Source organism: Bufo gargarizans, chromosome 1 (assembly GCF_014858855.1).
Source record: "Bufo gargarizans isolate SCDJY-AF-19 chromosome 1, ASM1485885v1, whole genome shotgun sequence".
NCBI classification, from domain to species: domain Eukaryota; kingdom Metazoa; phylum Chordata; class Amphibia; order Anura; family Bufonidae; genus Bufo; species Bufo gargarizans.
Window position 1 is genome coordinate 492,752,239 of NC_058080.1, and position 13,263 is coordinate 492,765,501.

At 42.4% G+C, this 13,263-nt stretch overlaps 1 protein-coding gene and 1 gene segment (V, D, J or C); both read left to right on the forward strand.

Annotated features, from left to right (window-relative positions):
* Positions 1–13,263, forward strand: part of LOC122923246 — a 386,426-nt gene that overhangs the window by 251,156 nt on the left and 122,007 nt on the right.
* Positions 1–13,263, forward strand: part of LOC122923226 — a 151,474-nt gene that overhangs the window by 103,698 nt on the left and 34,513 nt on the right. The window contains exon 6 of the mRNA XM_044273988.1: positions 6,168–6,479. Within this exon, the coding sequence (XP_044129923.1) occupies positions 6,168–6,479 (312 nt within the window). The remainder of the gene's footprint in view (positions 1–6,167; positions 6,480–13,263) is intronic.

The following is a 13,263-nucleotide window of genomic DNA, read 5'->3' on the forward strand; positions in this document are numbered from 1 at the left end:
AATGTACTCCGTATGCATTCCATTTCCGTATTTCCGTTCCATTCAGAGATAGAACATGTCCTATTATTTTTTGCGGAACGGAACATCTGGCCCATAATAGAACAGTACTATCCTTGTCCGTTATGCAACTTCTATCTTTGAACGGAAATATGGGAATACGGAAATGGAAGGCATACGGAGTACCTTCCGTTGTTTTTGCGGATCCATTGAAATGAATGGTTCCGTATATGATCCGTATACGTAACGCAAAAAACAGAACGTAAATGGATGTGGACCCATTAATTTCAATGGGTCCATAAATCCTGAGATGCAGAACAGTGCGGAATGGAAGAACGGAATGGAACACTACGGAAGCACTACAGAGTGCTTTCTGGGGTTCCATTCTGTGCTTCCGCCCTGTAAAAAGATAGAACTTGCTCTATCTTTTTGCGGAACGGAAGGATCGCGGACCCATTTTAGTAAATGGGTTTGCAATCCCTTTGGGCCTGCCCCACGGTCAGTGGCCATGCATTGCAATCACTGTGCTCATCACATGATACATCACATGATCCATCACCATGGTGATGGACCATGTGATGAGCTCAGTGATGTCACCACAGGTCCTTTGGCATGTCCTGAAGAAAGAACAGGAGACCAGCAGCTACGCTATCAATTGGAGGAGGTGAGTTAATTTTTATTTTATTTTTTCCTCTCTCAATTTACCTTCTACTAAGCATTCTGTATTAAAGAAAGCTATTATTTTCCCTTATAACCATATTATAAGGGAAAATAATTACATCTACACAACACCGAACCCAAACCCGAACTTCAGTGAAGAAGTTCGGGTCTAAGTACCACATTCAGTTTTTTATCACGCGCATGAAAAACGCATTGCACCCGCACGATAAAAACTAAACAATGGAACGCAATCGCAGTCAAAACTGACTGAAATTGCGTACCTACTCGTGCGGGTTTGCCGCAATGCAACCGGGATGCATCCTGAGCCAAAATGTGACGCCTGTGTGAACCCAGCCTAAGGCCTCATGCAAACGACAGTATTTTTTCACGGTCCGCAAAACGGGGTTCCGTTGTTCCGTGATCCGTTTCTGTTTTTGTTTCCGTGTGTCTTCCTTGATTTTTGGAGGATCACCAGACATGAAGGAAAGTGAAAAAAAATCTAAGTCAAGTTTGCCTTGCAAATGATAGGAAAAAAACGGACGCGGACGTGCGGACGCGGATGACGATCTTGTGTGCCTCCGTGTTTTTTCACGGACCCATTGACTTGAATGGGTCCGTGAACCGTTGTCCGTGGAAAAAATAGGACAGGTCATATTTTTTTGACGGACTGGAAACATGGATCACGGACGCGGATGACAAACGGTGCATTAGCCGAGTTTTCAACTGACCCATTGAAAGTCAATGGGTCCGCAGAAAATCACAGAAAACGGAACAACGGACACGGAACACAACAAAGGTCGTGTGCATGAGGCTAAGGGTGTGAATAATTCACAGGAAAGTAAATGTGGGAGTCTGGCAGCAAAGTGATCAATAAAGAGACTGGCCAAGCACGGAGGCTGGTTAATGACTGCAATATGTAGTAGAATCTGATTGTGTGGCCTTTAACCCATAGAGGACCTGCGCCGTACAAGTACGGTGCTGTGATCGGGCGGGTGCAGGAGATGCGGCCGCCCGATCCATGGCAGGGGTCCAGCAGTCACTGATAGCCGGACTCCTGCTGCATGCGCTGGCATCGGTGAAATCACTTGATGTGCCGTGGTCAGCGCGTGTGATGTCCTTGCGGGGATCGGAGCTTCCATCAGGTCTTAGCGCTGCTGTGATGGGGACCTGATGGCAGGGAAGGCAGCCCGATGCCTTCTTTAGGTATTGTGGCTGCCTTCCGGGAGAACCTGTGAGAACCAGCCCCCTGGATGTCACAGGCAAACAGGCTGTAAGTGTATTAAAGTCTGTAATACACTTTCAGCCAATGCATCACAATACAGAAGTATTGTAATGCATTGTAAAGGGAATCAGATCCCCAAAAGTTGAAGTCCCAGAGTGAGACAAAAAAGAAGTGTAGAAAAAAGTAAAAGAACTAAAGTTTTACAAAAAAAATTAAAAGTTTTAGGTGAAAAAAAAGTGTCCTTTTCCCGAAATAAAGTAAAACAAAATTGTAAAAAATAGGGAAAAAAGAAAAGTAGACATATTAGGTATTGCCGCATCCGTGATGACCAGCTCTATAAAAATATCACATGACCTAACCCCTCAAATGAATACCGTCAAAAAAATAAAATAAAAACTGTGCTAAAAAAACTTTTTTTTGTCACCTTACATCACTGAAAGTGCAACACCAAGCTATCAAAAAGGTGTATGCCCCCCAAAATAGTACCAATCTAACCGTAACCTTATACCACCAAAAAGGATACACTACCTAAGACAATCGGCTTAAAAAATGCTGTTATTGTGTAAAACCTAAGTATATAAAAAAGTTGACATATTAGATATCACCGCGTCCGTAACAACCTGTTCTATAAAAATTCCACATGACCTAACCCCTCAGGTGAACACCGTAAAAAATAAAAGCCTTTTACTCTCACCTTACATTACAAAAAGTGTAATAGCAAGCGATCAAAAAGTAATATGCCCCTCAAAATAGTGCCAATCAAACCGTCACCTTATCCCACAAAAATTATACCCTACCTAAGATAATCGCCCAAAATATTTTAAAAAAACTACGGCTTTCAGCATGTGGAGACACTAAAAAATATTTGTAAAACTGAAACAAACAACCAAAAAAAACCTCATATTTGGTATTGTCGCATCTGTAACATCCTGCTCTATAAAAATACCCTATGATCTAACCTGTCAGATGAAAGTTGTAAATAACAAAAAATAAAAAATGGGGCCAAAACAGCTATTTTATGTTACCTTGCCTCACAAAAACTATAATATAGAGCAACCAAAAATCCTATGTACCCTAAAATATTACCAACAAAACTGCCACCTTATCCCTTAGTTTCCAAGATGGGGTCACTTTTTTGCAGTTTCTACTCTAGGGGTGCATCAGGGGGGCTTCAAATGGGACATGTGTCTAAAAACCAGTCCAGCAACATCTGCCTTCCAAAAAGTATATGGCATTCCTTTCCTTCTGCGCAATGCCGTGTGCCCATACTACAGTTTACGACCATATATGGGGTGTTTCTGTAAACTACAGAATCAGGGTAATAAATATTGAGTTTTGTTTGGCTGTTAACCCTTGCTTTGTAACTGGAAAAAATGGATTAAAATCGAAAATCTGCCAAAAAAGTGAAATTCTGAAATTTCATTTCTATTTTCCATTAATTCTTGTGGAATACCTAAAGGGTTAAAAACAGTTTTGTATAGCTTCAGGGGTGTCGTTTCTAAAATGGGGTCACTTTTTTGGAATTTCTACTCTAGGAGTGCATCAGGGGGTTTTCAAATGTGACATGACAGCTTAAAATTATCCCAGTGAAATCTGCTTTCCAAAAACCATATGGCGTTTCTTTCCTTCTGTGCAATACCGTGTGCCCATACAGCAGGTTACGACAACATATGGGGTGTTTAACCCTTGCTTTGTTAATGGAATTTTTTTTATTAATATGGAAAATCTGCCAAAAAAGTGAAATTCAGAAATGTCATCTCCATTAATTCTTGTGGACCACCTAAAGGGTTAACAAAGTTTGTAAAATCAGTGTAGTTTCTAAAAATGGGGTCATTTTTGGGTGGTTTCTATTATGTAAGCCTCACAAAGTGACTTCAGACCTGAACTGGTCCTTAAAAAGTGGGTTTTGGAAATTTTTTCAGAAAAATTTCAAGATTTGCTTCTAAACTTCTAAGCCTTCTAACGTCCCCAAAAAATAAAATGGCATTCGCAAAATAATCCAAACATGTAGTAGACATATGGGGAATGTAAAGTAATAACTATTTTTGGAGGTATTACTATCTATTATAAAAGTAGAGAAATTGAAATTTGGAAATTTGCTAATTTTTCCACATTTTGGGTAAATTTGGTATTTTTTTTATAAATTTTTTTATTTCTTTTTACCAGTGTCATGAAGTACAATATGTGATGAGAAAACAATCTCAGAATGGCCTGTATAAGTAAAAGCTTTTTAAAGTTATCACCACATAAAGTGACACATGACAGATTAGCAAAAAATTGACTAGTCCTTAAGGTAAAATATTGCAGGATCCTTAAGGGGTTAAAAATCTTTGTGGGGAAACAAATACACATATTCCCCATATTTCCTATTACCTGGACTGAGAGTTGAACAGGTTACAGAGTTAGGGTCCATTCACACATCCGAGTGTGTTTTGCAGATCCACGGATCCGCAAAACACGGACAGTGGCAATGTGCGCTCTGCATTTTGCGGACCGCACATTGCCGGCACTAAGAGAATATGCCTATTCTTGTCCGCAATTGCGTTCCGCAAAATGCGGAATGGAATTGCGGATGTGTGTATGGAGCCTAACAGGAGAGGCAGGGGCAGAGTCTAACATCCAGGTGTCAGTGAGTGCCAGGAAGTTTTTGAGTAAAAATAGATTTTGAGTAAAAAGTGTTACATACAATGGTGATTTTTATAAATTGCAATGTACTGTAGACGAAAAGCAAATCTGTTATTTCAGTTTTTCCATAGATAAATGGTACAGGTGGTGATAAGAAACTTTAAAGGGGTATTCTGGTACCCCTATCAACAAAATAGGAGATAACTATCAGGTTGGTGGGGGTCCTCATGCTGGGACCCCCACGTTCATGAGAACAGCCCGTTCCCTGCAGACCCTTTGCTGTTCCCCTAAAATGAGCAATCACAGAAATTAAATAATAACCCTTCTTAAAATATAATGTTTAATGGCTTCCCTTAAAATCCCACTCTATTGTCCGCAATGTATTACACTTAAAATCCCAATCTGGTATCAAGTTATAAACAGGAGCTCTATCAACTTTAAGGACTTGAATAGGGCATGGATGTATTCCACCTAACCTTTTTTTACTCACAGTCCGTTGCCATAAGGGATCCAATAGTCATCATTCCTGGTTTAAAGTGGGGTCTAAACCATTAATTGCTGGAGTCAGGCTGCTTATCCCCGATTTCTCTCTTAGCTACCCCTGCCTACAAGCGTAGCACCCGCGCCGAAAAGGAGCGACCCCACTTCTTGGTGGCTAAACCTTAAAGGGGTTTTCCACTCTCTAAATACTTTCCCCTACTGTGTGGCAGGCAGGCTTTTCTTCAATTTTAAGCCGTGAGCCCTGAGCCCTGCTCTACCTTGCAGCCAAATGGCTGCACGAGACATGGAGGAGCTTGAGAGCAAGCTCGTCCATGCCAGCAGTGTAGTTGCGCCTCTGCTGTTTTTCCTACTCTGTAAGAGCAGCGCATGTGCAGTCTGCTACTGTCAGTGGCCAGCTCCCCGCTCCCCACTCCAACTCTGACAGGAATCTCATGGTTGTTCCATCTCTACAAACAGCTAATTCCTGTCAGAAGTTGGCTGTAATAAAAGCCTTCAGAGCCCCTGTACTGGGGTGACTACTCAGTCCCGCACTGTGACCACGCTCCTACCCACTAAGCCACGCCCCGATCCTGTTAGGCCAGGCCCCTGCAGCCAACCCAGAAAGCAGGACTTCTGACCACCCAGTACCCTGTACAGTACGTTTCTTTATGTAGTAACATCTAACTGTGAGATATATATATATATATAGTATTTGCAGACTCTCTTGCTCTTGTTTTCTGTTTTACACTGAACAGTCAGGAAGCTGCTCTGACTCACATGTGTAGCACTTCTCTATGCTCCTAACAGCTCCTAAACACTCATTACAGCTGAATTATTATAAAGCAGATTAATTTTATAGTTTTGTGGAGAATGATTCATTATACCTTTTAACTTACTAATTCAAATATCTGCTCATTCTGGGTTTAGGAGTCCAGTGGGCGGTCCTATAAGTAAGGATTTCAATCAATAAGTTACAATAATAATCAATCTCTTCCTACAAAATGGTATATCATTCTGCTCAGCTTCTCCTGCTTTTTAACATGGTGCCTTCAGATGAGACATCATTTTAAGGTGACAGGTGCCCTAAGTTATAGCTGAGAATTGTTTTATTTCAAAACTTAACAAAACACCCTGCTATTTTGTAACAATCGTATGCTTTACTTTTTTTATTTTTTACTCCTAGATAAAATTATTGAGCCAAGATCTCCAGACATTGTGACATCTTTTGGAGCTAGCAATATGTCAACAGGCTCTATCCCATTGTTGTGCATCATTAACAACTGCTGGCCACAGGCCTCAAACCTCGTGTGGTTAAAAAATGGGAAAATATTAGATAATAAGGACAATGTGTTCACATCAATGAAGCAGGAAAATGGAATGTATTCTGGGAGCATCCTGCTGAATGTGCCTATAGAAAGCTGGAACAAAGACACATATTTTTGTCGTGTGACCCATCAGAGCAAAGACTTCACTGAGGCTGTAAAAAAGCCTCAAGGTATGGTTTAATAGTGCTTTTATTATAAGTCTCACTAATGTTCATAGATGATCTAATAATGCAGTCTTCTATACCGCATTCTCAACATGAGAACAAGAAAAATCCTGGAACCTTCTACACTAGCAGGTCTCTTTTTTCGGTTGAAAATGAATCTGTCAAACCTGTGAACTGTGCCTCATTTCTTTATTCCTTTATATATGGTGTTAAAGAGTAACTGCTGTTTCATTTTTTTATACCCTAATAGTATAGTACACCCTGCTGTATAAGTGCTTTTGTGCTTTAAAATGTAATCATTTTCAGTTTTACCTTATAATAACTCCCAGGAATGTGTGCTACTTTCACATTGAGCAGACCTCTTCTCACAGTGTTGTCATGTACAGCCGTCTCCTCTCTGATATAAACCAGAGACGGGGAGAGCACTGGATGGAGGAGCACAGCCCTGAGTGCCTGGGGTCGGGCAGAAAGTGGGGGGGAGGGCTGCTTTAGATGTGATATCTCCTAAATTTTAGCAGTAGTAGAAATATGCAACTGGTCTTGTTTGAAAACTGATATTCCAGGCTTTCATACAAGACCAGAATGACAGCTAAAGTCCAAGCAACAGAGGAGAAATCACTGTTAGAAATCGAGTCGGGAATAAATCACGGGTAAAACCTGCATTTACTTTCACTTTCAGCTGCATTCACAGCATCCCGATTTCTATCAGTGATCTCTTCCCCTGTACTGAACAGATTGCTGTCATTCTGGTATCGTCTGAAAGCTTGGAATGTCAGCTTTCAAACAATATAACCAGAGATCTGAGCAGCGAAAGCAGCCGCCCAGCTCCCTATCAGTGTGGAGGAGAATGAGAGAGCAGCTGCAGAGCTGACAGGTGACTATTAAGAGGTTAAAACAAATGCTTGCTAATTAGTACTGGTTAGCTGTATGTGAGAGGATACACACTGCTCTGGGGTAGTGGGGGAGGTTATCTGCATTCTGATTGGTCATGTGAGGAGAGCAAGGGGTTATGGGAAGTGAGGGAAATACAGGACGGCCTCAAAGACATTGCAAAGATCACCACAGGAAGTGCAGCAGAGGCCATCTTAGGAAGATGCTGAAATAGAGGCACGGAGAAATAGGGTTGCTAAGGGCTGAATAGAAATCAGAAAGGTAAAATTAAAGGGGTTCTGCACTTTCAATTAACTGATGATCTATCCTCTGGATAGATCATCAGCTTCTGATCGGTCGGGGTCCGACACCCGGGACCCCCGCCGATCAGCTGTTTGAGAAGGCAGCGGCGCTCCAGCAGCGCCGCGGCCTTCTCACTGTTTACAGACGGGCCGCCCGCCCACTGACGTCACGACTTGTATCAACTAGAGTGGGCTCGGCTAAGCTCTGTTCACTTGAATGGAGCTTAGCCGAGCCCACTCTACTTGATACAAGTCGTGACGTCAGTGGGCGGGCGGCCCGGCGGTAAACAGTGAGAAGGCCGCGGCGCTGCTGCAGCGCCGCTGCCTTCTCAAACAGCTGATCGGCGGGGGTCCCGGGTGTCGGACCCCGACCGATCAGAAGCTGATGATCTATCCAGAGGATAGATCATCAGTTAATTGAAAGTGCAGAACCCCTTTAACTGGAAAATAAAGCTTCATGAATATCTTCCCTTCAGCATCACATATGTTAGGAATTTAATTTTTGGTAGTGAAATGGCAGTCACACTTTAATATATTTTCTAGTGTGTTAAACTATATCCTATCAGTAGTATTAAGGTGCAAAGTGTGCTACTAAATGGTCCATACTTATGGCACCTAATTCTCCCAGGGGTGCACAACCAATGAGGCGAGGTGAGGCGATTGCCTCAGGCAGCATGAGGTAGGGGCAAGAGAGGGGCAGCGGAAGGGGGATTATCTCTTTTTGCAGTATAGTATTGGGAAGCACAGTGGGCACAGTATGTGGCGCTGTATTACCCTGTATGTTTTGTAGCACTGTATGTAATGTTTTCCAAGTATGTCTTTAACAGTAGGACTGGAGAGAAGGGGTTAGGTTAAGGCTACTTTCACTCTAGCGTTTTTGCTGGATCAGGATTCAGCAAAAACGCTTCCGTTACTGATAATACAACCATCTGCATCTGTTATGAACGAATCCGGTTGTATTATCTTTAACATAGCCAAGATGGATCAGTCATGAACGCCATTGAAAGTCAATGGAGGACGGATCCGTTTTATATTGTGTCAGATTGTGTCAGAGAAAACTGATCCGTCCCCATTGACTTGCATTGGGGATCATGACGGCTCCACATCCCAGGACGGAAAGCAATCTACAACATGTCGCGGTTTGCTCCCCGGTCTGGGAACACAACTAAACGGAACGGAATGCATTTTGGAGCATTTGTTCTTTTCAGTTCAGTTTTGTCCCCATTGACAATGAATGGGGACAAAACTAGAAGCATTTTTTTCCAATATTGAGCCCCTATGACGAAACTTAATACCAGAAAACTTAAACGCTAGTGTGAAAGTAGCTTTAGAAATTGTCATTGGGGGGGTTGGGGTGCTATTTCAGATTTTGCTTCAGGCGGCAGAAAGGCTAGGTACACCCCGAATTCTCCACTACAAGGAATGCAATGCCTGTGTTGTAGCTTGCATGATGTAGATTGAGCTGTGATTTATGTTTGTGGTAAAAATTATAGTAAATTTGACAGGCAGCCAAGACTACAATCCCTTACACTACGTCCAGGCTACATACCACCCACTTTTCTGAAAAATGTCAAGAGCTGTGGAACCTGGCCACAAAGAGGTTTATATTGGCAGCTTTTGCAGGCCAGTTTTCTGGTGTAAAGCCAGTGACAATTTACACCCATAATGTGTATAGCCAGTTTAAGGCTAGTTTCACACACAGTTTCAACATATTTTCAGTGGCTCTTCATGTTGTTTTCTGTAAGTCTTTTCTGGCCAAACACACTCTAGCCAGATGTTACTTCAAAGTCTATATTGAAATATATAAAACGCCTGCATGCACAGCATTTTGGTATGTGGTGTTTTTGCAGCATGTTCGGGATCAGTGGCATTGCTATCAAAACACAGCTTGCTTTCTATATGACACGTTCATCTGGGTTATTTCGCTAAAGGCTTCACTTTAGACTTTTAAAATGCTGGGAAAATGATTCCAAATAAAAAATAAATCCACCAAAATTTCATAATTGAAATAAACACTGTGAAAATGTTTAAAACGCAAAATTATTTCCCAACAATAAAAAAAGGAAAACATACAAGTATATAAAGCGGTAACTACTTCCTCAATGCATCGTCATAGCAAACATAGCGGTCATCTATTATAGTGTCTAAAAACTATTGGGGTCATTTATTAAGACTTGAGTTTTAGATGCTGGTCTGAATAACCCTGTGCTTGTGCTAGATGTGCCTAAGTTATGTAGAGACTTAGCCAAAGCTTGCTGTCATTTCCAGGAATCTGTACTGTGCATGTGCGGGATATGCCGTATCAGGTAACTACACAATTCCAAGTATGAATGCACCTGCACCAAATGAATGCATGAGCTCAACAATGTAATATGCAGCTTATCTTATGAGCAACCAAGGATGTCAGAGCTCTAGTAGTGATGTGGATGGTTACATTATGCTAAATGCTACAGAACCAGAGTGCTGCTAGTCTGACATAACATCCTGTCTGTCTATGCAATGTTATGCAGGCAGAATACAAGAGAAGTACGTGGAGTATCAAAGTTTATGTCTACAGCAGCAATCCCCAACCCGTATCTTTCGAATTATATGTAGCTCACGCAGCTGCCGCCAGCATAATGCTCACACACACAGCATAGAACGATCTAATATGCGTTGCGGAGTGAAATAAGCCTAGGCCTGGTTGGCTAAACCTCAGCCAAACAATTTGTTTCCTAGGTCAGGACAGTGCAGCACACAAGTTGGTGCTGGCTATGTGACTTGGGCCTGGCCTGTGTTAGGGAGATGAGTGGTGACCCCCTCTACCCATACACTTATTAGTGTTCTCTCAGGGAGGACTGTTCTCCCCCACCAACCATACAACCTCACACTGTCAATAAGTGTGTAAGAGATATAGCCCTCCTCTGAGTTCCCTGACTCACTTTAATGGGGATGAAACCCAGAGTCACTTTAGTGGGCTTAGTGATGAGTGTGATTGAAAGGCAGGTTTTATACATGGCGACTGGTCAGGAGCTGAGTGGGTGCCATAGCCGGCTGGTGACTGTTGTGTTATACAGCAGACACATACTGGCAGTGTCCATGATCAGAGATAACTCAGTTCATGAACATTAACCCCTCAAGTGCCATGGTCCATTGTGAGAGAGAGAAGGGACAATCTCATTCACCACCTAAGAGAGTAGGCAAAACTTCCTAGCATGGCATAGGGGAGGAACTAATGTTAAAAATAAATCAAATACCATCACAGTACTCAAGACCTTCAAAAATTATAAAACTCACAACTTACATACTGATATAAAGCAATCACATTCAAAATCATGTTAAATAGGAGTCAGCATACACCTGCCATCATTTACAGTGCTTCTGATTAACCCCAAATAAAGTTCAGTTGCTCTAGTTGGTCTTTCCTGAAATTTTCTTAGTCGCATCCCACAGCAAAAGCCATGGTCCATAGAGAGCTTCCAAAGCATCAGAGGGATATCATTGTTAAAAAGTATCAGTCAGGAGAAGGGCACAAAAGAATTTCCAAGGCATTAGATATAACATGGAACACAGTGAAGACAGTCATCATCAAGTGGAGAAAATATGGCACAACAGTGACATTAGCAAAACCTGGACGTCCCTCCAAAATTGATAAAAAGACCAGAAGAAAACTGGTCTGGGAGGCTACCAAGAGGCCTACAGCAACATTAAAGGGGCTGCAGGAAAATCTGTCAAGTACTGGTTGTGTGGTACATGTGACAACAATCTCCCGTATTCTTCATATGTCTGGGCTATGGGGTAGATTGGCAAGACGAAAGCCTTTCTTACGAAGAAAAACATCCAAGACAGGCTACATTTTGCAAAAACACATCTGAAGTCTCCCAAAAGCATGTGGTAAAAGATGTTATGGTCTGATGAAACCAAGGTTGAACTTTTTGGCCATAATTCCAAAAGATATGTTTGGTGCAAAAACAACACTGCACATCACCAAAAGAACACCATACCCACAATGAAGCATGGTGGTGGCAGCATCATACTTTGGGGCTGTTTTTCTTCAGCTGGACCTAGGGCCTTAGTTAAGCTAGAGGGAATTATGAACAGTTCCAAATACAAGTCAATATTTGCACAAAACCTTCAGGCTTCTGCTAGAAAGCTGAACATGAAGAGGAACTTCATCTTTCATCATGACAACGACCCAAAGCATACATCCAAATCAACAAAGGAATGGCTTCACCAAAAGAAGATTAACGTTTTGGAATGGCCCAGCCAGAGCCCAGACCTGAATCTGATTGAAAATCTGTGGGGGGATCTGAAGAGGGCTGTGCACAGGAGATGCCCTCGCAATCTGACAGATTTTGAGTGTTTTTGCAAAGAAGAGTGGGCAAATCTTGCCAAGTCAAAATGTGCCACGTTATATTTTTTCTTTCCTCTACCTAAAAGTTTTCAGTTTGTTGTTCAATTGAGTTGTACAGTTTATAGGTCACATTAAAGGTGGAAAAAGTTCTGAAATCATTTATTTTTGTCTCTTTTTTTACATCACAGAAACCTGACATTTTAACAGGGGTGTGAAGAATTTTTATATCCACTGTATATATACACTCACCTAAAGAATTATTAGGAACACCATACTAATACGGTGTTGGACCCCCTTTTGCCTTCAGAACTGCCTTAATTCTACGTGGCATTGATTCAACAAGGTGCTGATAGCATTCTTTAGAAATGTTGGCCCATATTGATAGGATAGCATCTTGCATTTGATGGAGATTTGAGGGATGCACATCCAGGGCACGAAGCTCCTGTTCCACCACATCCCAAAGATGCTCTATTGGGTTGAGATCTGGTGACTGTGGGGGCCATTTTAGTACAGTGAACTCATTGTCATGTTCAAGAAACCAATTTGAAATGATTTGAGCTTTGTGACATGGTGCATTATCCTGCTGGAAGTAGCCATCAGAGGACGGGTACATGGTGGTCACGAAGGGATGGACATGGTCAGAAACAATGCTCAGGCAGTGTCACGGCGGACGAGCACTCAGACACACAGATAAACCAGCAACCAGGCTCTAGGCGAGAAGTACGGGAAGGGTCACATCCTAGCTAATCCCTGACCTCTCTCCCTGCACTGCTCAGCCCACATTCAGACCTTGGTGGTAGGAATGATGTGTCCCCGTGCCTGGGCTAAAACACCCTAGATTTCCTGAGATTGTGAAAAGGGGAAATAGGAGCAGCCTGCTCGCACAGAACCTGGATGGGAGAGATGACACAAACACAACTAGACAGCAAACAACAAAAACAGAAACCACACTTATCTTTTCTGAGCTGGAACAGACAACCTTCCTTCCTTGCTTGCTTCCAAGGCCAGACTGATATCTATAACCCGCTCAGAGCACTGGAATTGAGAGCCATTTAAACTAATGACCCCACCCAGTGCACCTGATGGGAGGCGGATCCAGCACGACTCCAAAACAAACACTAAACACGTGCTGCTATTCTGGCCGACCTCCGCACCTAGTCACAGCAGGGCATGACAGGTAGCCCGCGGCATTTAAACGATGGCCAATTGGCACTAAGGGGCCTAAAGTGTGCCCAGAAAACATCCCCCACACCATTACACCACCACCAGCCTGCACAGTGGTAAC